At 42.4% G+C, this 27,433-nt stretch overlaps 1 protein-coding gene across 6 annotated transcripts in view; it reads left to right on the forward strand.

The window, feature by feature from the left end:
* The window catches only part of RANBP17 (RAN binding protein 17), a 165,036-nt gene that overhangs the window by 132,473 nt on the left and 5,130 nt on the right, over window positions 1-27,433 (forward strand). For 2 of the 6 annotated variants that reach the window (XM_075057115.1, XM_075057114.1), the window contains exons 24-26: window positions 457-595; window positions 7,177-7,343; window positions 24,604-24,702. In XM_075057115.1, the coding sequence (XP_074913216.1) occupies window positions 457-595; window positions 7,177-7,343; window positions 24,604-24,702 (405 nt within the window). Of the gene's footprint in view, window positions 1-456; window positions 596-7,176; window positions 7,344-24,603; window positions 24,703-27,433 lie in introns of those variants that run through there. The other 4 variants (XM_075057116.1, XM_075057117.1, XR_012654361.1 and 1 more) reach the window with 4 other exon arrangements.

Here is a 27,433-nt window from a genome sequence, read left to right on the forward strand (position 1 = left end):
CAAGCAAGTGCCTTTGCCTGTGCAGAGCCTGTTACAGGACCTCATCTAAGCACAAAAAAAAAGTCCATCTCTGAGATGGTTTGGGGAAATCTGTGCTAAATCTTAGGCAGATTTCCTGCAGAAGGTAAGACACGGGCCGTAATCCTGTCAAACTGACACCCTGGACAGAATGCTATACTGCTTTTACTAGACTGATAGCTGTGTAGAATGTCAAAGCATGATAGCATTATTGTATTACCCTGAGCTTATTTTAAACTAATAGCGAGTTTATATCCTATGGTAAAGTTGAAAAGTTGAAATCTACTGAAGATGAGAAAATATTTTGCCTCTATAAATACTCTGATTTAATGGCTAAATTAGAAACTGTAAGATCATTCCTCTGTCATCTGTTAATGTTGTTAATATTAGTCAATGGTAATATCTATACTTTCTATGAATGTGTACTCTTTTTTTCAGCAATATCGAAAACTAAGCCAGTCTTACTACCCGCTTTTGGAGTGTCTGACCCAAGATCACATGAGTTTCATTACCAGTTTAGAACCTCGCGTCCTAATCTATATTCTTACCTCAATATCTGAAGGACTTACTGCAGTAGGTAAGAATTACTTATACTCAGCTAAAGAAAGAATTCAAGTATTTAGCCATCTAGGATTTTCAGAGAAGCACGTTCATTTGTATCTTAAAAAAAATTAATATCAAGAGACAGTGGAAGATGCTGGCTTTTGAACATTTTAAGAATGTGACCATTTCGGTTAATGGAGCTGAGTTCTTTTAAACATCTAACCTGTATGTTTTTACAGATAGTATTTTTAAATTGTCTTTTCTTACAAGCCAGAATTGTTAAAATTATTAATGTGCCTCTGCTAGGATTGTACTGAAAATTCAAGCATTTGTTATTCAGAACTAAAATGTATTAATATGTGTACAGGAGTCTGTGGGGTTTTGTTTTTATTTGATCAACATAGCTGTTGTATAAATAATGCTTGTTCTGCACAGCTGTGATGTGATTTGAGAAATTTAAAGGTATCTTTATCCATGGAAGAAAGAAACTAGTTATTCAGTACTTCCTGAATAGAGGAGAATCAGTGCAACAGAAGCATACTTGGAGTAACAATAAAAATACAGCAGTCTGATTGCAGTTCATTTCATTCTCTTCCACAGTTTAATTTATGCTTTTTAACCAGATGACTGTCCAAACATTTGGGGTTTGGGCAGGGGGAGTCGTGGAGGGTTGGTAGCCTAAAGTCATTTGGAATATGGAGAAGGAGACTGAGCATTTGGGGGAAGAAAAAATAAATCACGCAGTTACACTCTGATCACCTAGGAATACCATGCATTTATATAGTTTTTGACTGAAAAGCTGTTCAAAACCTTACAGTCATATCTATTGATTAGGGTGGTTATTAAGGAACAAAAAATAGGAACGTATAATGTTAGTGTGTCTAGATGTTACTCTATAATAGCTGGTGTTTCTCATTACCGCCAAGTGTCAGTCAAGCCCCATAGGAATGCATGAATGCACCGAGACTCACAAGGCATTTGCTATGTTAAACACATTCAGCAGTTTTTGCTGCAAGAGGGGGACCACTCTTAGAGAGAAAATGGGTAGTGAATAGCTAAGCAACAGTAGTAAAGAAGTATTCAGGTCATTTTATTATATAGTGCTGAAATCCATCTTCTCCCAGATATTTTGAGTGCTTTGTCACCTGTAATGATGGTACAGCAGTTTCTGCCTATAGGCTGGTTCTGCTGGGAATCTGCCTGTTGATTGTTTGCAAATGGATGTATCGTACTGAACGGTAGCTTGACTGACAGCTACCAGTTTAGCAAGCCCTGTTCTCTGTTATCGCTCCACATTACATCTCTTCCATTTGAGATATATTCATTTTGATAATTCACTAGCATACCAAGTTTACTTTAACCATGTCTTTGAAGCCCAATTTGAATTCATGTAAAAGAGAGAGAAGAAAATGTAAAAGCTATATAAGCTTCAGCTTTCAGGTGTTACGTTTATTTTCCCCTCTCAAAAAGTGTTGATTTCTCACTCCAGGCAGGGAGGAGGAGTAAGAAAAGTATGTATTTCCAATTTTAGCTGTATACTTTTGTGGCTTGACTGATCTGGGAGTTTAATCATGAAGAATTATTAATTTTTTAGGAGCATAGATGTTTTCTTAGGAAACTTATTTGGTGGAATTCCTGATATTCTGCTGAGAAAAGCATCAACAAAAATTTTAACAGCTCACTTTTTTTTCACATTTCATAAACCATAGATTTGCTTAGCCAATGCTCTCCTTCAGTTCTTCTTGATGTCCTTAAAGTATCTAAAATAAATACAACCATGGAAGACTAAAACAAAGTGTGTAGGAATTTTTAACTTCTCCTGACTTCACCGAAGGCTTGATGCAGTCCATCAAAAGCTATTATGCTCACTTTTGTGTTCAGTTTTTTTCTTTGTTTACTCTGATTCCTCCAAATTCAAGTAGTTTAGTTTTTCAGTCTTTGAGACTTGCCAAATCTGTCTGTCAGTAAGACTTGGCTGTTTCATATCGCCCAGAGAGGATGTGGAATCTTCATCCTTGGAGATATTCCCAGATACTGCACAAGGTCCCGAGGAACCTGTCTGACCCTGTTTTGGGCAGGAGGTTGGAATAGAGGATCCCATTTTGTTTCTGCCACCACCTTTAGGATCCTACTGGTATTTTCCCTACATTTTCCACTTGTGTTCTCTAGCATTCCAAAACAATTTTTGATTCTGTCCAAATCTGCCTGTGCAGCCCCTAATCTTTGTGAATGTCTCTTGTTCATTACTTTCCATGATTAGTCAGCTGAAAAAAATGCTTCTTTTTCACCTTTCATGTTAAAATGATAAAGTGATTATTTTTCCTTAATATCATGTTTCTTAATACTGCATGTATCAAGAATTGATATTGATGTCAGCCATTTAATTCCTCATTTGTGTTCAAGAAGTTTTATTTTTGTAGTGAACTGAATAGTTTTCAGTACTCTTATAATGACATGTCCAGATGAACTACTCTTTGGTCAGTTTATAGCTCTTACTGTTAATTTATTTATTTTTAATCCTCTCAAGAGTTAGTTACCTGTCACTGCGTTTTCTTAACAGAGTCATCCTTTAAAATGTTTTATCCCTTTTAAAATTTTGGGATTTGGGACATTACCAATTGTCAGACAGTGAAATACAAATCTATTTCTTATGTGTTACTTGGTCACATACATCCTTCCGCCCTTGGAAAATGGGTAAGTAGATCCAAGCGTTGCCTTTTTCACTGAATTATATCAGTGCCACAAGAACATCTTAGAATAGTAGGGCTCAGGGCTATAAGCCATCTGAGGGGGAATTGTGTTTTAAACTGATTAGAACATACAAGTCATTTTCAGAAATGTTTATAAAAATGAAATAGCTGTCTTTTTATTTTAAAAATTAAATACCAGGAGATCACTTCTCTTTCACAGAAAAAAAGTATCTGACTTTTTTCTCTATTCCCTTTACATATGTGAAACCTTTGAGACTCTCATTGTTGTCAGCTGTAGGATAAACATTCCCCAAATCCTTATTTCTGAGGAGTGTTCATTCTGTTGCAGAGTAAATACCTTGCTTGATTCCACACTTTATAAACACTGTGAAAGAATATGTATTCCTTCTGAAGCGCCTAGCTGTAAATCAGCTATAATGGAAGCCCTCGTCTAAGCTTTTATTGCGAGGATAAACACTCCAATAGTTCTCTTCTAAAGTGTTTACCTGGCTTTTTCACAGCTGACTCAGTGGATCAGAGCCTTTTAATGTAGTCTGCCTGGCATGTTGTCACTAATCTCTGCAAAGCTTTTCTAATTCTCATGTGATTAATAGTATAGTATGCTATTCATTGAGGAAAAAGTAAAACATTTTTTCTGTCTTGCTGCCTAATTTAGATGTTAAATTGCTAAATCCATTTACTTTCCAGGTTTAGTCTCAAAGGCAAATAATGCCAGTATTGAACTGTAAGCAATTGATGGACAGGGAAAATACCACTTAACTCCCTCTCCTTGCCTTTATGTGAAAAACAAAACAGAATCTTTTGATATGCAGAGATTCAGCAATGTCATTAAACTGTCGAAAAATAATTCCCCTTCAGCATGCTGTTGTCATATTGTTGAGACCAATGGCATCCTTGAGTTGATTGGGGGTTCTGTTGGCTTTTTTAAAATAATATAACCCATTCTAACATACTTGCTTAACGTCCAGTTACTTGAGCTAATGGCTGATTGGAATTGCCTACGTAAGGCAAAAACACACAGATAATAAAAAAGTGCATGTAAAATTACCCCCCAAAACACGAAATGAAAGCATACTGGCAAAGAAGAAACCAGAAGAGCTAGTTGAATGTGATGGTGACTGGTGCCAGAGTCGTCATCCTTGTCCCCTGCCCACCACCAGCACCTACCTCGTCATCAAGTCCAGAGAGCTCAGTTTTGTTTGACGAAACTGCTGAACTGTTCCCGGATCCATGTTGACACACGTGGAGCTGGTTTTGGCATTTTCTGTAACCACGGCCCGCTTGCTTCGTGATCCAAATGATTAGTTCACAGGTGGTAGGGCTGAGTTGACCAGAAGTGAGAAACATGGTTTGACTGCATTTTTCCTGATTATGCCAAGCTTAGATCTCAGCTTCTTTTATAATTCTATCTTTATTCTGTCTTCTTCGCCCGTTTCTTCTGTCCATAGCCCAGAATTGGTAGCTCCTTGTTGCTTTTGTTTGTTCTATTTATTTGGTTGGCTGGCTTGTCTCACTAAGATTTAGTGAGAACACTATTCTGCTCCAGCACAAGGTTCCACATGCCCAGAAGAGTCATTCAAGGGAGTTTGCTTGATGCTCCCTGTCTGTTATATCCTTGCAATCAAAAGGAAAAATGAGCATAGGGAAGCATATTTGATATATAGTTATGGGCAAATTTAAGTAGCTCTTAACACTCATATCAGATTCTCATGAGCAAATGATAGCATAGACCTGTCTGCTGTCCTGCTAAAATCACTTACTGTCGAATGTAAAATATCTACTTGTACAGTATCAGCATGTTTAGAACTACTGCTGTTTTGTAAACTGATGATACTGATTTACTTTGTATTATTCAATTTAAAAAGAAATAGAGTTAAGCACTGGTTTAGAAATACAGCAGAGCCCTCCTATGAAATATGTATTTTCAAATCTCTCACTTGTTGTTATTGATGGTGATTCAATTCCATCATGAATTGCATTTCTAGTTTATATGCAGGACTGTTTTGGTTGAGAACACGACGAGTGCCAGATTCTGCGGTCTTTACTTTGGCTAGACTCATAACTTTGAACTCAGCTTTGTTCTGGCAATGTGTCTTAACATCCTGCCCTGTTGAATTCAGTCCTTGGAAGCTCGCCGGTCCAGCGGGGACAGAGTTGAGATGCTCCAGCTCATTTCTGTGAGCTGTTAGATCGCTTTTCACTCCTGCTGCTAAGTCAGCTGCTTGCCTTGGAAGATCAAGTCTTAGGAGACCATTTGTATCTTCTTTGCCTGTAAATGTTTCTTCAGTGTTTACTTCAAAACACTCTTAGCAAAATACAATCAGGTTTTAGATGGCAGAGGGTTAATAGTGTCAGCACAGAGCCTAAGGAGTTAAACAGACACAGATCAAAATACTTCAGTGTCTAGAGGGATGTGTTTAAATGAACACTGCAAGGTTGGCAGGCCTCCAAATTAGCATAGTTTAAAGAATTCAAGGTACATTTAATTGGATCCTTCTAATCCCTTTTCCCTCAGAATGAGCATTTTAACAGTTTAATTCCTTTTGCAACCCCCACACATCCCTTACTCCAGTGGCCCATCTAAAATAAATACTGTGAACTATAAAAGGCCTAGACAAGTTCTAGCTGAAGTCAGTGGCAACCGGACGGAGTCCTGAATGCTCCGCTCATCTGGATCCGACTCTGGAAGTCGCAGAGAGTATCGGCTGGGGCTGAACCTCGCGCCCGGCAGGTTAGACTATGGCCTGGGCAGAGGGAGCTGCGGTGGCGTTGGTATGGCGAGGAACTGGTGGTTGTTTCACGGCGCGGCTCCGGCCGGGAGTACAGGACCGGAGCTGGAAGGCGGCACAGTTGGAAATGCCGCAGTGGCCGGAGCGGGTCTTGGGGCCAAGGAGCATCTCGGGTGTCGGGCCAGAAGGAGCCAGCGGCTGGGCAGGGGGAAGGGTGCACCGCTCGTCTCGGGAGGGGGACGAGGGGAGCGTGCGTCAGAACCAAGGACCAGTGCGCTGTTATCGTCCTGCTGATGCTCGGAAGCGAGCAGAATTGTCTTTCGCAGCAGCGGCACAGCAGGCAACACCTAGCAACAAAATAACTTACATAAATCAGGCAGACGTATTTACTCTGCAAATAGGTTTAAGCTTTTAATCTCCCTTACTTATAGAAACAGTAAGTAAAGATATGAAGTGGCTTTTGCTTCTGCTTTTCAACAGTATCCTCCTTTGCTGTCATGACTTTCGGATTTGGGGACATTTATGAAGTATTTGGTAGTGACTGCTATTGTGTTGTTGCCAGCCATATTTACTTTACCCTACTTGAATTATGAGTTGTTAAGCAAAATGACTAACTGGCTGTTCTGCGATCACCCTTTTACTACATTTAATGGCCCTTGTTCGTTGTTTGCCGCCTGACGTTGATTGTAAGCTATTTGGGGCAGAGAAACATTGTGAAATACTACTTGAGAAAAACCTGGGCAACAGCTCTGCTTGATTTAACCTTGCCTTTTCAGTAAGCAGATCAAAACAGAATTTTAGTTTCCAGGAATCTGGAGCCCTCTGAATGTGAACTGAATACCAGTAAAATGTCAACCCTGATCTTGCACCACCTTCCAGGACGCAGAGGGGCAGCTGCATTCATATGGTTGTGAATGAAGTTCACTGGAGTTCACAGGATCTTTAGTACATGGAGCTATCCAGTTACTCAAAAGCAAAGGTTTAATACCACTGTGCATTAATAAAAGCAGTCTTTAAAGCTAGTCAACTCATGTATCAAAAATAGACTTGTCAATGTATCGATTAGCGTAATGTCAAAGAGATTATTAAAGTTGAGCTCTCCAAGTACTATAACATGTCATTATTAATTATTCTTTTATGGAAACAATTTCAAAACTCTTTCATTTTTTACACAGATACAATTGTCTCCTCCAGCTGTTGCGCTAGTTTAGACTACATTGTCACCTACCTCTTCAAGCACCTCGCTAAAGAAGGCAAGAAGACTCTAAGATGTAGAGAGATTTCACAGGATGGACAGAGATTGCTTCATTTCATGCAGCAGAACCCAGAAATTCTACAGCAGGTGAATTAGCAGTCTTTTCTGTGGGATATTATGACATTTCTGAACTGTCCAGATTTTTTGTGGTACTGAACGCCAGGGTAGCACTGGCTATTTGGTAACAGAACAAACCTCCCTATGCTGGTGTGCAACCCTGAGTAGCTTCAGCTGTGTTCTCATGACAACCAAAGATTGAAGATGGTTTTTGTCATTCTGAAAAGCAGAGATACTATACTTGGCTGTACAGTATCTTAAAACTTGGTGTTCCTTTTTTGCTCATAAAAAGAGGTGTGTGAGATCATCAATACATTTCTAGATGGGACAAATGGGAAGGAAAGCTCCCTAAAGTATTTTAGGAGGAAGAAGAAGAAATTCTGGCATTGAACCACACATTTTGGTAATGAAATGTGTAAATTGAATGGCTGTATGCTATCGAGTTTGAATATTTTATTTTGCAATAGGTGACTCAGTGGGATTTTTTTCTGTTAAAGGTAAATACAATAGAAATTAAATCTCATGTTTCTGAAAAGGAAGTGGCTGCTGTACTGCTTAGGAGAGATTTCCCCTGCCCAGCCCTGTCAGGTTTATCACAGCCCAAGTACCTTACAGGGAGATCAGGATGTTCATAGCTACGTATCTTTACATTTGCTCAGTGCCACATTCCCTTAAAATCTCATTAAACTATTTGAAAATGCGTGTTTACAAGAATCTCTGGATTCCTAATGCATTTGCAAAGATGCCGTTGGAGGAGACGTGTTTCACAGGTCTGGAGGCTTTTAACGAAAACGGAGGTTATTAACAAAATGCAGATGACTGGTGTGGTAGTCTTTGCGTTTCCCTAATAGGTACGTGGTCGTTTGGAAAAAGCCTGGCATACAGTCACTACAGTTATTGTTGTCATTTGTTTACTGTTCTAATTGAAGGTGAAAAGTAACTAATGGTAGCTAATACATTCCTGGCAGTATATAGCATATTGTGAGAATATTAATGATGTTTATTATTGACATCATTATCAGAATATGATGATTCCCTGGTCATATTACAGGTTCTTATGTCGTACTTGCCTAATAGGGATTTCATGGAGACTAGCAATGAAGTCAGCAGTCGGGTACATCAGATTGCTCAGTATTGTACCGTGCGTGCGACGTATTGGAACATAAGGGGCAGAACAGCAACCTGGGCTCTGGGCTTGCCTGCATTTGTGGCAATCTTGATGTAATACTTTGTCTGTTAATATGCAGTAATCCTTCACTTCACAGCATATGACTGGGTGGTGATCTGTCTTTATTAACTTCAGATTCTGCGGAATACGTTATATTTATTTTGAATGCAGGCTTTCACATACTGTTTTAAATATTAATGGATGGTCTCCAGTAGTCAGCATAAATATGATTTGCATTAGCACTAGTCATACCGTATTGAGTGCCTCTGATGTCAACTACTCAGTGTACTAATATCTGACATCATCTCCCGAGGTCACTGACAACTTTGACCTTTATTCTCATGCACAGTTTCTGTAGTCTCAGAAGCTCTTTTGAATTGATTTGAAATTTTGACTCTTCCCTTTATGAGGCAGTAAAATTGATAATTATTCAGATGGGAACGGAGCACTGAGTGAAAAATCAATTCCACCCGCTCTCTGCTGCGTATAAAATTACTTCTGAGTCTGCTGGACTGAACGGATGGCCAAGGTAAAAGCAGCAGGCAGAAATAGTAGAGAGGATTAGCTGGACGAAACTAATAGCCTAAAGGGATGGCTTTTGAGATGAGGGAGTGGGCCGGTTGGGGGTTATTATCAGCAATGATGGGACTCATTGATCATATGTTTACATCAGGTTTCCATTGGGTTATAAATCAGCCCTGAATAGAAACGGAACCCAAGGCCTCGCGTTCTACCAGGGGGACGGTGTATTAGATTATTCTCACTTTCACACTCAGATGAAAAGTGAGACATTGATTATTCATCGGCTGGCCATTAAACACTGGTTTTATAGATGATTTGACTATCATGGAAGCTAATGAACAAGGTTGCTGCTTCGTAACCAGCGGTTTCAGTTTTCAAGACATCTGTGTCGGTTAAGTAATGCATAACCCTATTAAAAGGAATGGGTTACAAATTGCTTAACAGTGCTGAAAAACTAGACCCTAATGACTAATTGTGCTTTGAGTTTAGAGAGGTTTGTCAGCTCTTTAAACTAAACGGATGCAACGATAACGGCAATTATTTACTAGTTGGAGCACTTCTTCCGAGTCGGGTCCCTGGAAGGAGCCGGACGATTCGCGCCTCCCGCAGCCCTCGGGGCACAGCCCGCCTCCCCTCGGACCCCGCCGCCGGCCCGGCCGCCTCCTCTTCCCTCTCCCGGCGCTCTGCCGCCGGCCGGCCCGGCCCGGGCCCACTCTCCTCCGGACGCCTCCCGGCCCGCCGGGACGGGCGGCGGCCCCGGCCGAGCGCCGCCCGCCGCGGGAGACCCGCCGGCCCCGCCGCTCCCCTCAGGCGGGGCCGGCCGGGGCCGAGCGGCCGGCGGGGCCGCGGCGAGCGGTAGGTGCCGGCGGGGGCAGCGGCGAGCCCGGGGAGGGGGTAGAGGAGCGGGGCGGGAGGTCTCCGCGGGCCCCCCGCGCCTTCCCCCCGGTGACCGGCGGCAGCAGCGGGAGCGGCCCGCCGCGGCCTTCCCGCCGGGGCTGCCCGCCGCCCTGCCCGCCGCTCCCCCGGCCGGCCCCGGCCGTCCGAGCGGGGGAGTTGGTGGGGCTGCCCCGCGGCTCCGAGCGCCGGGCGCCTCCTGGTTCCCCGGCGGTACCGGCAGGGAGCCGGCCCGGCGCTCGCCTGCTCGGCGGCTGACGGCCGGGCGCTCCTCCGCCGGGACGGGAGGCGATGCAGCAGCTGAAGGCAGGTCAGCAAATAGCTGTACGGCGCCGGCTGAGGCTCCCACCCTCTTTAGCCTCTGGAGCAGCAGAGTTGTGTAATTAAACCCTGTTAATTCTCACTTTGTTTGCTTACATAGGTCCTGTAGCAGCTCTGGGTTTTTAATAGGTTGCCGTGACTGTGCAAGACGGGAGCAATAGAAAACACAGAAGTGACACAACTGCTTTAGGAGCAAGTTACCGCATCCCTTTGAAGTCTGACAGTGGCTGTTGGCTTTGGCCCTGCTTTTTGCTGAGCCACGAGCTTTGTTCCCCCTGGGCGAGCTACTTGGTCTGAGCTTCATCTGCAAACAACTGCTTCGTGATGGTGTCTTACAACTAAACTGAATTAACCTGTGTAAAGTAATTTGAGATCTATGGATAGAAAGCAGTATTACGTTCAACGATTGCTGTTACATTATGTTGTGTCATGAGCGCTTTAATAAATAATTTTAAAAGGCTCTTAGTTTTCTGTGCTGTTACTCCAGGATTGACAGGTGAAGCCGGTGCTTGCTCCACTTTGGAAATGGAAGTGTAATTTTCGGTTTTAAGATGCTGCCTTTATCTCCTGTAAATGCTTATCTTGCTGAATTGTGCACATTGGGCTGTTAGTTCAATTTTGGTATGGTAAAATACTATTCATGTTAGTTCTTTCCAAAAATCAATCGGTTTTGTAGCGTCTTTCACCCGTAGTTCTGACAAACGTTCCTAAGAGCCACGCACAGTAGGTGAAGAACTCCGTTTGCCTAACCGTCACTGAAATAATTCTGTGCTGGGTGTGGAAGGGGGATAAATGGTTGGTCGGTTGAATAGAAACAAGATTTCAGTGACATTTCGGTGTTTCTTGGAGAGGTGCGTTAGGTATAGGGGTAACGAATGAGGAGAGGGTGTTGCAGGGTGATTACATTCTGCGTGTCATTTTCAGGAGGATCGCGTGGATAAGAACAAGGAGGGTTTTTTGGCAAGTTTTGAGCGTCGTACTGATGTTTGGATGAGACCTGCGCAGTGCCTGCGCCAAGACACCGCGTGCAGCCAAAGCCGTCTCCGACTGGCCGGTGTGGGAGCAGCGGCGGTGCCGTTTGGCCTGCCCGGCGGTGGAGCGGCACCGCGCGCCTGCACGGCACGGCCAGCCGGCAACCAGAAGGCAAGTGCCTCCTGGCCAGCGCCTGCTGGCCGGTCCGCTCCGCTGCTCCAGCCCAGGTGGACCCGCAGCCGGGGACGGTCGTGGTGGGCGGCTGGTTTAGGGCCGGGCGGCCGCAGAAGGAGGCTGCGCCCGCGCCGAGCCCTTCCGAGGGTTCGGCACTTCTGGGGGCGACGGGTGCGGAGCGCTGCGGTACGGGATGGTCGGGGGGATGCGGGAAGAGGTGGCGTCGATTGCCGTAGCGGAATGCGGTGGATGGAGTACGTGGGCTGGAGAGGGGTCTCCAGGAGAGGAGTGTTGCAGGGGGTGGTTGGGAAGGTGCGCGGGTGGACGAAGAACTGCGAGGGCGCGGGGGATGATGAGCGTGGTGGTGCTGAAAAAGGCAGCGAGGACCGGCTGGGCAGTACTGTGGTAATAGGAGGAGGATGCGTGGCTTCACGGCGGTGGGTCAGACCTCACCAGGCTGCTCGTGGGAGCTGAGCGGTTGTGACTTAGAACTTCAAGTGACAAAGACGCACTAAATGAAGCAGCACAGCAGCACTGCGTAGCAAACGTAAAACAGAAAGTAAAGATGCCAGCCGCAATGAAAAATCAGGTGGCGTTGCTAAAATAAAAACGTGTTATAAATTGCTACTTTCCCTTTTTCCCTTTTATGTAGTAAAATCAGTGATGTTTTTGTTTTTCAGATAAACCTCAGTGCCATATACAGGTAGTGTGGAGTTATGCACAGTAATGGAAATAAAAACCTGAAGAGGAGATGTGTTTATAATGTGTGCTTCGTGGCCCATGCAGAAGCACTTGCGTATAAGCACATCACAAAAAGAAATCCAAATTGTACTGACAGAGGGCAGTTGTGCCGGATGTTGAGTACCTGAGCACCTTGAGCCACGCGTGTGAGCATATGCTTAATTTTAAGAGCAGATCAACCCCACAGGTGCCATTGTTCCTATGCTCAAAATTAAATGTGTTTAAAGGCTCAGCTGAATTGGGAGCAGCGCGCTCGGCTTTTGCTGGCTTGAACCTTGAAAGGTTTGATACAGCAGTGAGAGGGATTTTCATTGGGACATCTGTTTTCAGCCTCTTAGCACAATTTAAAAATGTTATCCAATACTATCATAACTTTCTTTATTAATTGAAAGGGATGGAGATATACCAGCTGTAGCCCAAGCCAGCAGAGACTTGGGTGGCTAAGCAACAGAAAAGGCACCATATTGAGTGAGCCAAAATTCAGTCTCAAAGTCATTTATTTTAACCAGTGACAATACGTTTAGACTCTAGTGTTTCAATTTGATTGATGGTTTAATATCATATATAATTTTTTTAATGAAGGGAACCCATTTAAATATGTTAACATTTGCACTAGTAGTCTCCCATGTACATAACTGCATTTAATCATTACTCTGATTGTTTTTGTGGTTGTGTAATTTGTATCAGCAAAATAACTATGTCAAAGCTATCTTATCTTAATGAAGAATACAGTTACTTCTCTTTTATACGCACTTCTTGCTGCACATGCGTAAAGGCGGCAGCAGCCTCGGTCTCAAGTATATTGCTAAACGTATAGCTATCGCTACGTGAGTGCTGTCAATTAAGAAATGAAAAAAATTAATGAGCTTAGTGTCTTTTCTAATTCTGCTTTGTTTAAAGCCTTGTTGTGATTTGTTGTCATGTGAATCGAGTAATTTAATTTTAAGACTTTTAATGTTAAAATACATCATCATTAGTGATGTATCTGAAGATTTCACGCTCTTAATAATGGTGCTAAATCAAATTGGGAATCTCCTCTTAATCATCCAAGCTGTGCTATAGTTTACACAAACAGTTTTGGGGATGGAGAGAAGTTTAGTTCCGCGAAGTAACAAGTATTGTACAGAATTCACGTATGGAAACAAAAAGCGGCGATCCGGCTTGCAGCACAAACTGCTAGAGGTGTCAGTGTTGGATGTGCACCCTCAGGCTAGGCAGCTGGTGTATGTATGCTTTTGTTTATCAGTTACTGGTTTATGTAGCCTTTAGGCCAGCACATGAAACAATCGTTCCTACAGGGTCAGCTGCTGGTCAGAAGCAAAGTAAGAAAAGCCTTTGCCTTAAAACGCGTCAGCCATAATTTTAGTGCAGCTGGCACCTGCTACTGGTGCACAGCGGGAGGGTTAGAGGTCAAAGAGGCAGTTGTTCTAAACTCAGTGATGGCTTAAAGGGACTTGTAGATTAATCTGCTTTATTAACTTCTGTATATTAGATAACTATTGCAGTGAATGACAGTCCGTCTTTCTGAATAAGTCCCTTCACCTCTTTCTCTTTTAAATTGGCTTTTGAGTAATGAATATTAAATAGAATACGTTTCAGGGTAATTAAATGAAAACATTAGGATGATGTTGTTTTACAATCATATCTATAAGTTTCTTGTATATTTATCTTGCGTTATTACTGTTCATTGCTTTTTGCTACCAGAACGAAAAGCATAAATGTTTCAATTAAAGAGGAGGAACTGGCTGTATTTCTCAATAACCTTATGTCTTCTCTGCCGCATAAATATTTTCAAAAAGGCAAAGAAGTTTAAGGAGAAGTACAAAAATGTTGTAGTCCTTGTTTACTCAGCGCAATGTAATACTTTACGTTGCTTGGAAATGTTCGATTTCTGCTGGCCGTGGTTGTTTTATATAAAACACTAAGAGGTGCTGGTTTGGGAAAGGGCAAAAAATATTGCCATTCTGTAGAATCTAACTAGCGATATGAATAGCACCAATAATTTTGTAAAGTTCACATTATAATTCAAAATCCAGTTAGAAGTGATGCTTGCAGTCTGGAAAGAAAGCAATATCTTTACAAAATGGATAGGGAAAGGTAACAATCCATTCCATGATCTGCTACTGGCAGATTTGCCGTGTGAGTAATGAAACTCGCTCTCAGTGAACAAACACCGTCCCCTTCCCCCATTTAAAAAAAAAAAAATAAAAAAAATCAAATTTAAAATTCTAGAATAGCAACGGCTTACAAGGATGTTTAATTGCTGTTGGATATGATAGCAGTGGCCCGTCGAAGCTTATAGCGGATGAGATGATGCTTGTCTGGAGATCCGGTGTTTGATGAGGCAATCGTGCGGCGTTCTGACCTAGTCAGTGCTCGTTTTGAGCGAACGGGAAGGTGTGCGTCAGGTGAAAAGGGGTGGTTTGTTGCGGAAGACCTTCTAATGACTGGCGTACGCTAAATGCATGTCCCACTTAATCTTGGCAGATTTCCGATTTGCAGGACTCTGGAATTGAACCTGAATATCCACTTTTTTCCTAGGCTAATAAATTGCTGTCGTTTTTGTTTGTTTGTGATCCTGAGCGATATTTGTGTGCTCAAGGTATCTTCTGAAATCATGAGATCCAGAAACTTAGTTTCTTGGGGTTTTTTTCCCTGGTGTTTACTTGTTTGGGTTTTTTTACTGAAAATTGAGATTCTTGTGTTATGTACATCTCCCTAGGAACCTGCACAGTTTAAAAATAAAATAAAATACATTTTTTAAAAATCCCAGTATTACAACAGATTGATGAGTTTGGGAACAGGGTTAGTTTATCTCAGCTTAGCTTAGCATAGTTTAGGTTAGCTTAGTTTAACGTGAGCGAATCCTCCCAATGCTTTGCTGGGCACATCAGAGACAAGACAGTTCAGCTATTGAAAGAGCACTACACACAAAGGACTACTACACAACACGGGATTTGACCTTTCAGTATAACTGTGTTTCCGAATTCATGATTCGTTTCCCTTTAAAAAAAAAAGAAATAAAAAAAATTAAAAATGAAGTGTGTGCAACCATTCTTTAAAATCTTTTTAGTGTGACAAGTAAAGTAATCTTCCATTGATACTTAAAAGTCCATCTGCAGAAATTCAGGCAGAATGTTAGAGAGTCGCAATATCTATTGAAATGTTGAGTGTCAAACTGCCAGGGTAATGTATTTAGTATGAAATATAATATTCAGTGCATTTTGTTTTGATGACTGCATGAAATAGCCTTGTGCTCTTATCCTTTGTTGTTGTTGTGAAAGATGATATTCACTAAGAAGTGTTGGTGACTATTCAGGACACAGTAGCAATATGCTTATTACCATCTTTATCATCTGTCTTTTATGTTTATTTGCAATAGCTTTGGTTACAGTTCAGTTCATCAGGATAGCAAAAATACTTTTAATTGTTCCACAGAAGAAATTAGAATCAATTTATGAACAGTTTGAAAACAGAAGAGGCTTGGAATCTGTTAGGCAATCGGTAATTAATACCTGGATTAGGCTTTTTAAGTTCTATGCTAATACACCGCTCTGCTCCAGCAGAGCGGAGTAGGTCACTTTGCTTTATGGATGATCCTTGAACAGTGGCTAGAGCCAAGCTCCTGGCTTTCTTACACTCCGATTTCCTTCAAGGTGTGGTTTAAAAGCCCATCCTGCTCCCCTGTCCCTGCTGATTATTTCCGTCTCAGTGCTAAACCAAGGTAAATATGGGTAAAACAATTACCCTGGTTCTAATTTTCTCTGTACTACTGGTTACTGTTGCTGTGTGGGGGATGCCTCTGGGTCTGCTGCTGGCAGACATCCACGCAGTTAGAGCCTACGCTCAGGCTGCCTGCGAATCCCAGCTGCCTCGTGGCAGGCAACATCAGGGCTCCTGTAAAAGAGATGGGCAGATCTCTTCGTGTTGCTGCAAGGCCAGGTGCCTTACGTGGTCGATGCTAGGCTGGGCTTGACTCGAAGGTGAGTGCAAGCTTAAGCCCAGTTTAAGGACAGCGCCTTGACGCGCGGGGTTTGCGTCCCCGAGGGTTGCGGTGAGCGCGCTTCACTCGGTGTCGGCGTGGGTCTAGTTCGGGTTCAGGGGTAAGCGCACGCTCGGTGCCAGATACCTTGAAGTTCCTTGGATGAAGGATTTAGAGCGGATCTCATGCTCGGCCTTTTCCCCCGTATGCAGCTTTTTACATTTCTGGAACATTTCTGGAGATTAAGTTTGAGATTAGCCTCAAATTGGTTTTAGACTGCATTATTTTATTTTTCCAGTAATAGAATTTTCTGACCTTGTCTTCCCTCCCCACTTGACTGGCATTTTGGAAGGCCTTCCTGTAACAGAGATTTCAGAGAACTAATGATCCAGCAGGCAAAGATCCCAATTCCGATCCTGAAATCCCGGTGCAGCATTGAAAATCCCCAGGTGCTTTTGTGTATCAACTCCCAGCACTTGATGCAAGGGAAGGCACCGGTGAATTTCTCAGGAGCAGGAGAAGAGAAAGAAGGGTGATGGCTCACTTTTGAGAAATTTAAAGATGCGTACTGTAAGTCCTAGTGTCAGTTAAGGGGAAGACTGAAAGATTTAGGCATAGGATCATTTACATTCCTGAAGACAGACTCTTGCTGGAAGGCTTTGGTGTAGGTGAAACTGCTGTTCTTTCCTCCCAAGAGGATTAAATAATCTGTAACTAGTCATTTGGTTAGAGATGCTGGTAGTAGACACTGACTTCATCCTGTGTCACCTCTCAGATAAGAGTGTTGGCTGTGCAAGAAAAGGGAGAGCCTCTCACCACGTGGACTGGAAAAAATGCTTCAGGATCTTCTTCTGAGATAAGATTAACTGGCTTTACGAAGACCTGAACCTAGCTGCTTCTTTGTATACTGCTAAAAGCAGAGGGGAACATGTATTAACTTTTTATAAGGTTTTTAAAGAGCTACACCACACCAACCTGAAGTTTGCGTTACAAATTATGGCAGGTCGTGCTTACCAAAAGTCCCAGTTAATCGCAGTTCTGTCATCTTTAAAACCAGCTGTAACACTGTATAGTTACAGCCACTTGTTTAGAAATGGCTGAATCTTAAATAAACAGCTTAGGTTAATTTAAAATGACACTCTAGTATCTGTAACTGAAAATCTCTGAATGCTACCAGCTAAAAAACGCAGATTAAGGGTTGATGTCACAATCTTAAATTATTCCAGCCTGAGGTGGAATAATTTGCTGTCTATCAGGGAGCACAGATGGATAGGCAAAAAGAAGCTGTGCAGATACACGAGTTTGTAAACATCTGTCAGCTACACCAGATATCCAAATACAAAATCTAGCACTTCAGGCAGCATATGAGTATGTGACATTCAACAGAGGGTTTACATGAAATTCAGCACAGACAGAAGCAAGTCAGCACACCCTGGAAGGTAATAATTAATGAAATGTATCCCCTCCTCCCTGCAGAAAGGAGGTGTTTCATTCATCAGGCGTTTTCAAGCGTTGCTGCAGTTAACCGTTCCGCTTCCAGTATTTAATGTAGCCAAGCCTTAGACTAGGCAAAACTGCTCCATCCCGTGAGACTTACTGCTTCGCTATAGGTGAGTCTGTAGCAGCCAGCTGGCATCGCTTCTCCATCCCTGATGGATGCCAGCTCACCCAGGAGCACGGTCGCCCTTAGGATAGATGGACTCAGTTCTGACAGGCGAGACTGGACCCGACTATTATAGTCCTTCACATAAAAAATTCAGATACAACGGTAATTTGAAAAGAACATTTTCTGTCATGCTAGAATGTGCCCTCAGATTAGGGGAAAGATACTAAAATACTGTTGGAAAACGTGCTAGTGTAGGGCAAAATCTTTCCCTGTGAGCAGCTCGTGCGCAGGCTGTAGCTGCTGCCCGTGTTCCAGCCCTGCTGTGGTTACTCCCTAGCGTAGCACAAACATCTGCTTGTGATCCTCCTCTCCACTGCTTGAAAGGCAGTTCACTACTGGCTAAAGGGAGGAAATGATGAAAGTAAGCTTTAGCTTTGAAAAGTCCACTTTGCACCACTGGTCTATGTTATGGTGCTATTAACATATGACAATTTATTTTAACAGTGGAAAAACAGAAAACTGCAGTGGATCTGGTGTAGTAAATTTAATGGGCGCGTTGCAGGTGCTTGTCGTTAGCATTAAGCTATCATCCTAAGTGTATCCTTCAGAGTGTGTGCTCATGTTTCTCTTTCAGATTCAAAGTCAGGTTTGACGTAAGTTAATACAGTCTTATTTTATGATTATTCCTGCTGGCCCATGATTTGGACCTACTTCAAGTGCATGTCCCATACTCAGCCCTTTGGCCAGTTTTAAAGACACACCCGGGGAAATGCCAAGCTCCACGCTCCCTGTGACTGTTCCTTTTTCACATCTGTAGCCATCCCTTTTCCATCCCTTCTGAATATTGGGAGAAAAGACTTTCCCAGCAGGACATAACCTATAACTGATAGGAATACCCTATGAAAGATACACTTAAATCATATTTCAGTCCATCAGCTGCAGGCATATACTAGTTCATAGTATGCAGTGTGTCACCCGGACACCAGGATTGGATTTTTTTCAGCCATTTATACCTTAATTTTTCATAAAAGGAAACAAAAAGGCCAGACCCAATTGAACTATTCCAAATGGAGATACAAGATTGGGTCCCTCACAATTTTAAGCTTCAGCAGTTGAATCACGACATTTTAGTTATTAGTGTTTATTTAAATATATATAGTGGAAGTACGTATAAATAGGGTGAAATGCGATATTCTGTCAACAGTAATCTGGAGGAATCTAGCCTGTGCAGGCTGAAAGAAAAGCTTGGTCTGAGGGTAGCGCAGAAGGCTCGGAGCAGGAGCTCTGGTTACATTAGCCGGGTTTCAGGGACTGCCCATGTTCCTGTCTGATGCCCTCTTCTCCCTCCGCCACCCTCCCTCCTGCCACAGCTCCTCCCCTCTTCTACACACGTAATGAAAATTAGCAACAGGACGGAGGGAGCCGAGGGGGTGTCCGGAAGGAAAGCGGGTGCCGTGTAACTCGGCCCGTGGTTTGGTGCTGGAGGTCGAAGCTGCCCCCGGCAGCTGCAGCACCAGCCTCCTGCGCTTCCCTGCTCCCAACAACTTGTTTAAAGCTCTTTGTTGGTCTAATGTAGTTTCATAATGCAGGGGGACAAGACGTGCAATTCTCAAATCTCGACTGATGTGCTGTTCCTGACAGTTAGATGTTTTTAGTTTAGGAACGATGGGCTGGTTCTCACTTTCATAATAAATAAAGGCTTTAGTTTTCTTATTTCATCTGGAAATTTTAGCATTGAACATGGAAAATACCAATGTGAAAGTTAGGCTTTCTAGTAAAATAAATATTTTAAAACAACAGATTAAAATTTAAGGTATTTAATAATCTTGGGGCATTTAAATCTTCCTCGTATTATTAGTAAATGATGATCCATTTATTGATATAGGAAGAATTGATGATGAAAGAACTGAGAACTCCAAAAGACATTTAAATTAGTAATCACAGCTCCTAAATTAAGAGCGCACTGTCTGAAGCTAGAGCTACAAAAAACCTACCAAATTTCATATGCTAAACAACGAAAAAGTCTGAACCCTTTTCAGATCTGACTGGGAAAAAGGACTGTTATTACCAGCCAAGTGTTTGGTTAAAAGCTATGCAAGTTCTTGACCATTCTAAATCCTTTGTAAAGGCATACATACTGCTGTCTCCGGTGTTAATACAATGTTCTTTATGTTAAAATGTGATTAGTGGCAGCAGAAGAAAATATTCATCCCAACGTATGGGAGAGAGAAATGAGTTACGGGACCTGCAGTGATGCCAGTGCTCTCTCTATTGATAACGTGGAGCAGAAAAAAAAAAAAAAAAAGCCTTTTTAATGGAAAGGCAGCTTCTTTTCCAGCTTCTTTTACAAGAAGTTTTCAGAATGAGGGTTATCTTGACTGACATTTTCCTCCTCCACCCAAGAAAGAAAGAGGCTCTGAAGGAAGAGGAGCTCTGAAGAATTAATTTATTGGAAGAACAGTTCTTTATTCTTGCCTGTTCTGTCAATAGTTCCTTTTGTAAAGAACAAATGTGTCAGGAGAAACATTATTGAACCAGATAAAGTGACGCCCTGCGTTTAAGATAAGAGAACGGAGGCAAGGTTGCTGTTTTGAACTAAGTAGAAAATAGATTAGCTGTTCTGCCGCCCCCTTCCTTTTTAATGTCTCTTTCCCCACCTTGAGACCTTGTTTTCTGCCTGAGTCAGCGGGAGGACCCGCGTCTGCCCCCGCCTCGGGCAGCTGCCCCGCTGCTGCAGTGCCGCTGCGTGGCGGTGGGTCTGCGGCACGACCCGAGAAGTCATTGTCCTGAAGCAAAATGTTTCCGTTTCTACTGGTAGAGTATTTTCCACCTAGAAGACAAAAAATCTGTGCGTTCGATCAGTTCTGCTTCTGCGCCGTATGCTTTGCTGTGCTGTCGAGTTGCCTTGCGCTCTCCCGTCAGCCGATGAGACTTGTGGCGAAGGTGGAGTAAGGAGGGTGGACCCGAGCGTGGGTTTCCCTCTGACACCTGCGTGCGAAATACGTGCAAGTCCACCTGAACCCCACCAGCTGCTTCTGGTGCCCGGTAAGAGGGGCTGGAGGTCTCTAGCAGCGGCGTGACCGGGGTTGGGTGCTGGCTGGAAGGAGCGGAGGCAGTCGGGGGGTGCCCCAGTCTCAGCCCGTATCGCCGTGGCTTCGCGTGCAGGCTTTGCTCCTCAGTCAGCCCCTCTGTAAAATGGGATGGTAATACTGATGTCGCTCAGTGGCACGCTTTGAATGCTCTGCAGTTCTCAAAAGAAGCGAAATAAAAATGCAGCCAGTGCTGTGGCTGTTGGCTGCTGAACGCTTGCCCATGTACCCGGGTCCAGCTGGCGGCCTGGGAGCGGGCAGGGTCGCTCCGGGACAGCGGTGCTGGCTGTGTAACTGCCTTCATCTCCCCGTTTGTAGATGGTATTGGGCAAGATCTCATCTTCAGAAAATTGCAGTTATCATTTCTGTACGTGTTGCCATCATAAATACAAATTACATGTAAATGTGTGTCAGCAAATGAAATATGAAGAAGGCGGCACATTATTTCAGAGCTTCTTTCAGAAGCTTTAAGAGTTTCTGTTCCCTCGTGACCTGAACAACTCAGGGGAGCAACAAAAATGGGCACATACATGGAGCTGTGCGTCAAGTATCTAGAAATCCTTTCCTGCGTGGGTCGACCTGTTTCTCCCGATTGCGACAGAGTCGCATCACTGATCCGTGAGGTCTGAAGGAGGAAGCAGTGGATGTCACTTGTCAACGTAGGAGGAAGCTGTTCTGTATCACGTGAAAACAGTAGAGAGGTGGGAGAGGGAGAATTAAGTGAAAATAAATGAAAGCCTGATAACCTCTGTCCAAGAAAGAGTTAAAGCCTGGTATATCACCAGTGAACTGTGGTGTTTGCTGAGAAAAAGCTTCATCGGAAAGTAGCATGAGCCTTGTCTGGAGCTCTGCTGCCCGGCGGATGAGCCCGCGCAGGCTGCCTCCCTTGGCCAGAAGTCCTCTCCAGCAGGGTGGTCTCCTCGCACTTGTTTGCGGGCGCAGCCTCTCTCGGAGTGTGTCAGCAGCGCTGTAAAACAAAGAAGGACCTGGAATGCAAACAGCTGCTGTAGGCTCATGCAGACGTAGCACAGGAAACCTGCGGGGGAAAACAAAGCAGCAGCAGCAGCAATAGTTGTGAGAGAGAGACACAGAAAACGGGAAAAGGAAGTTTAAGGCTGTTAGCATGGATTTTGGTGCCCTTCATCTCGGTGGAATTAGGCTCAGTAATTGCTGATTGTCTTCTGCCTGTGCCGTAATGCACTCCTGACAACCTTCAACAGGGGTCTTGATATGATAGATAGGTTTGCCCCGATTTTACGCATGCAATTCTTAATGCCAAGCTGTACAGCTTGGTTTTATTTTTTTTTAATCTTTGCAAGAAGTGGGATGTCTAAGACATCTGCAAAGACAACACAGTAGGATTCCAAATTGTCCACCTCTGCGAGTGATAAACTTCCATCACTTCACGAGAGGCATTAATCACTGTTCCAGAGAGCTCACAGGCAGATATTACAACCTCATTCGCATTAGTGCAGTGGTACCACTAGTCCCAGCAGTCCCTTTAAACAGAGGCAACTTTGTGTGAAAGCATTAACGCTTGGCAGTGTTGTAACTGTCATTTAACTGAGAGGAAAGGGTTGACCCATGAAGAAGAGACACATACGTACATCCAGGTACGAGACCTAGCTAACTCTTGAATGCAGTGTTGTTGCCTGCGCGGCTAATGATTTCTAAAAGGGTACTTGTTGATTAATACTTAGAGTCAAAAGTGAAAATAAAAACGTTTGACGGTAGGATCTTGTCAGAGGAAAAAGCTCAGAAGTGGGAGGGAGGCTTTTGCTGTTTCCTGTCCTGGTTGGCCAATATCAAAGCACACGATTAATAGTTACTGTTATGTAGATTGCTTTATATTGGCTTTGTTTTTATGAATTATAACATGCATCGTATTCCTTGCTTATTTCAGTACTGTCTCTACTACTTATGCATAGATGCAAATTAGTATTTCCCAGGTGAATTTTGGACATTTTGGTCTTCTCCCATATTTAGGCCAAAAACTTTCCTAAAGTATTTGCTTTGCAGTGAATTTGTGAAGTAGTAGTGATTCTGGGCTAGAGACCTTAAAGACATCCTCATGAATTGTTTGATAAAGGTGGAGTTTGGAGGGATGGCACTTTCCCTCTGGGTCAGTTGTGAACTTGTCTCTGAGCATGCTCTTTTTAGACTAAGCATCACATTGAAAGTCTCTCTACATGCATAGCACTTTTTCTAAGAAATACGGGTATATCAGTCATGGTGCTCTGACTAAATCACAGCTTGAGTGAGTTCGTTTAATTACTTTTAAAAAATGCTTCTGTCCTAACACCTGGCTTTGTTACAAGCTACGGAGATGAATGAATTATAAGAAATTGTAATTATTCTTCATGTTTGGAAAACAAGCCCCTGTTAGTGCTCATGAAGAGGTTTTGAAATGTTTGCATTGGTTCCAAAGCAGTATAGAACTGGTTTTGTCCTATGAGTGATGGCAAATAGTTTGCCTGATACATAAACCGTAAAGTCAGGTGAAGAATTGGCCTTTCCCACGCCAGACCGTATGTTCCTAACCTGAAAGCTCAAGTGATTTGTGGATATCTCTGTTCCAGGTGATTTGTAGTGCTAGGATTCATCTTTTTCATTTAGTGAAACATGCTGTTTGACTTCGCCTTGGTCAGTTATTACAGGCTAGTTTGCAGTGTGGCAGCTCTCTGGAGACCCTGCTTATAGCTACTCATTGGCCTAGAAGAAAGGATTTAATGATTTTCTACTTCCTCTATGTTTGGTTTTAGGGTGTAGATATTTTATAAACGTGAGTCAAACTATTTACTGGTGACATTTTACAAATTTTCACTCTGTTTAATCTCTGAGTAATGTTTTTAGGTTTGTATGTGTTGTGGCCTTTGGCATTTTGGACTAACGTATCTCAAGGATATCTTAGAGCATTTTATCTTTAAATGGATTCTATAGTTATTTTGTAATTTCTTTTTACAAAAATTGCACCGATCCCTAAAATAAGTCCTGCCCTTCCTAGCTACACACACCAGAGGTATACAGAAGCACAGCAAGACCAGAAGAGGCCTCAGAGGGAGAATACTCCACGTGGCATTAGCCGAAGGCTCTGGTTACATGCCAGCCTACGAGCAAAGTGAATTATGTAGCTTCTGTTTGGGTGCCAGTAGAACTTAATTGTATGAGCTGATAGATCTCAGTGCTTTATAACGTTGATGAAGTGGCTTTATCCCTGCTGTAGAGCTCTGTAAAGTAAGTCACAGAAGTAAAGTAAAATGTCTAAAATCAGAGGCTAGATTTGTAACTGCGATGGAAATGGTATAGATTTGTAGACTTCTTGCTGTAGTCACGATTGCCTGCATCGAAATAGGAAATGTTCCCTTCAAGTGCCTTGCCGTGTCGTACACAAAGAAAGGTGGATGTGAGAAAACCAGAATCTTGAAGAGCAGCTAGGGATTAATCTGAAACTAATATAGATTACTGGTCACACACATATTGCTCTCCTAGAAGTAGTGTGACAACGGGGCAAATCCCTGTAGTAAAGTCAAAGCCTGTACCTTAAATTAACACAGCTCTAAATCTCAATTCATATTTAACTTCAACTTTTTCTTTACAGCTGAGCTTTGACAATCATTTTCCTTAACTTTCTTCACCTGGTAGTTTTGGTTATGGAAATACTTGTTTGGAAGAATGAATTTTGTAATACCATGCTCATACATGAAATCTCAGTGATTTCAGCATGGTTAGTAAAGGTTTCATTAATTTTTCCTTCGCACCACATCACACAATATAACAACAGTATCCACATTCATGTAAACTGTCTATGAATTTTCTTTCAGATGATGTCAATCCTAATGAACACCATCATTTTTGAAGACTGCAGAAACCAGTGGTCTGTGTCAAGACCGCTACTTGGGCTGATACTTCTCAATGAGAAAGTGAGTATTTAAGAAATTCCGCCAGATTCACTCTTCACATGCCCAAAGAGTTGAAATAATTATTTCACATAGAAGAAAGCTGCCTGTGGCCCTTCAAATCCCCCATCTCTTTCCTTGGGACCTTGCTCCATTGTGCTCATGTTAGAGGAGAGTAGGGTTCAGCTCTTGTACTGTCTAAGTATTTTACAGATTAGTTCACAGAGGCTGAGTGGCTTCATTTTGATGAATAATCCTCTCAAACCTTTACTCCAACTTTTACACCCAACCTTAGATCATGCAAGTATGTAATTAACCTTTTTCTAATAAATTTTTTGTCTTCACGTTTCCAGAATTAAGCAGGAATAGAAGTTGTGCAAGCTCGTCTGGCTTTTAGATAGAAATATGAAACAAGAACACTGTGGAAATCACATCAGAAAAATTGCTTCCTAGAAAAATAGTTAACCAATTTCTTCTTCTGAAAGGTTTCACAGGAACAACTAGCTTTGGGGGGTATTATCTGAGCGCTTACACTTAAGTACTCGCATTGATTGCAATTTGGATCGTGTGCATCTGTGGCAGATTCTGTAAACCAGGAAATACTCTGCAATTTGCCCTTTCAATAAAACCTGAAACTATGAATTTGGATATACCCATCATGTTTCCCTGGTGACTTAATAGAGACAATATTGTCTGAAATGGAAACCATCTGAGTAAATGAATGCGAGTTGATCTAAATGTGTGCATTTTTTGTATGGCAAGGCATTGTTTCTGGAGATATTGACCTGTTGTATTCGCCATACTTCAGAGCCAGCTCTAACTTTATTCTGAATTGCTTTATCTCTTGGGCAGTCACAAGCCTCAGTGTATTACTGCTTTGGAGAATGAATTGTCTATACAATAAGAGGGTGCTGGAAAAAAATAAGACACTAAGATTAGCAGCAACCGCATACATTAAAATTCAAACTGAAATCCCAGCTATGGAAGGAAACTAATAGAAGAAGAAAATATATCAAGAAGAGAAGCGCTGTCTCATCATTCACCTGTGCTGAAGGATCCAATTTTAGCCATATCCAATAGCACTGTCATTCATCTTCTTGGTGTGTTATTGTGATTTAAATCCAAGCTCTATAAGAGAGAGCAGTTCTTTTAAAATGATTGAGAGGGAATAAGGGCAAATTCAGTGTTTAGGAAAACTTTATGACATCACAATATTATACTTTACAGATGGAAGCAATATTTCCTACTTTGGAAGGAAAACTAATCATTTTCTATCTGCTCTGAGTCACTGCATCATTATAAAAGTGGGAAATAAGTAGTTTTGTGCATTCCCAATCTTGTTCAAGACGACACTTTTGTTTATATAATGCTTCTGATTTATAGTGTTTAAGTATTAGCCTGACTACATATTAATTATCTGGTTTTGATGCTTCAGTATAAGAAGAAATTAAATATTTCACTTGAAGACAAAACCATGGAGCTGTAAATCATAAGGAATAAGTTTGTGACTGGCAGAATATTCTTTTTACTGAAATTAGACTAGTTCTAATGATTATGTGTTTTGCTTAGCAGACATGGATATGTACAAGCACCTTTACTTACGAACAAGTCTTATATTTCTTCCGGAAGGGTGGAGAACAGGAAATAGAATTTACAATATTTGTATCGCCCCTTTTGCATCGAGGTTATTTATTTTGTGTTTGGAAAAAGTAGGACGTGTGCTTATATATGGCTGTAAAAGTCATCTTTTCTTGGCTCATTTCAGTGCACTGCTGGTTTATTTATTGGAAATGGGTTCCTTTATTTCAGGTAGGGTCTCTGTCTCTACAGTTCCTGAGATAGCAAACATGCATTTAACATGTTTTACTGCCTGTTCTCTTCTTCTTTTGTTTTAATGAGATCTTCTTTGCCTATAATTCATCTCAAAGGGAAGGCATCAGGCTTACCTGGGGACTCAGAAAAATTGGGATTTATACCTGCCTGCACCAATAGGGGTAATTATGCCAAAATGGGAATCATACTCAGAACCCACCCTAAAAAAAATGATAAATATTTGAGACAGCATCAGCTTAGTATGGAATGGGATGGTTGCACGTGGCTCCCGACATCGTTTCCATACTGAAGTGTAGCGGCAAGTTTAATTTAAATCCTAGGGACGAGCGGTTGGCAGAAAAAGCCCTCTGTATCCTGATAATGTGGCAACCGTGTCTCCTTCTTGCTTGCTGTTGTCCTTCAGCCAACAAACACAGGCATTCGAGTGTACCAGCAGAGGTGATGTTATTGCAGAGAAGCCCTAGAAACCCCAGGGCTCAGAACAGCTCCAGAGCGTTGAGCCAGCGATGCCATGGGATGCTGTGCTCATTAATGGCAAGCCGAGATGTTATTCCTTGCTGTTACTTGAGGATACTGTTAATACTTTTCATTACGAGGTTGACTGAAGTTGTTCTTGGAAATGCCTTTTTTCTAAAAACAACTTGTGGGCGCTGGATGAGATCTCAGGGTTGTAGCCTTCTCTACGTTGAACTCTGCATTTGTCACCTGGAGACAGGGCTTCTGGGCACGTGTCTGTTGCAGGCAGGTATTTCATCTTTTACACCAGCTCCCAGGTGATTTTCAGTTCTGAGTTCCTAAGTAGTTTGGGACCCAGCTATTTGATCAGCTGCTGCCTTCGCTTCCAGTACTGCTGCAGCGGTCAGCAAAGATGCGTAATACGGGATGTTTCTGGTCTGAGAGGAACTAGATTGAGGGCAGGTAA

Source organism: Buteo buteo, chromosome 24 (assembly GCF_964188355.1).
Source record: "Buteo buteo chromosome 24, bButBut1.hap1.1, whole genome shotgun sequence".
NCBI lineage: Eukaryota > Metazoa > Chordata > Aves > Accipitriformes > Accipitridae > Buteo > Buteo buteo.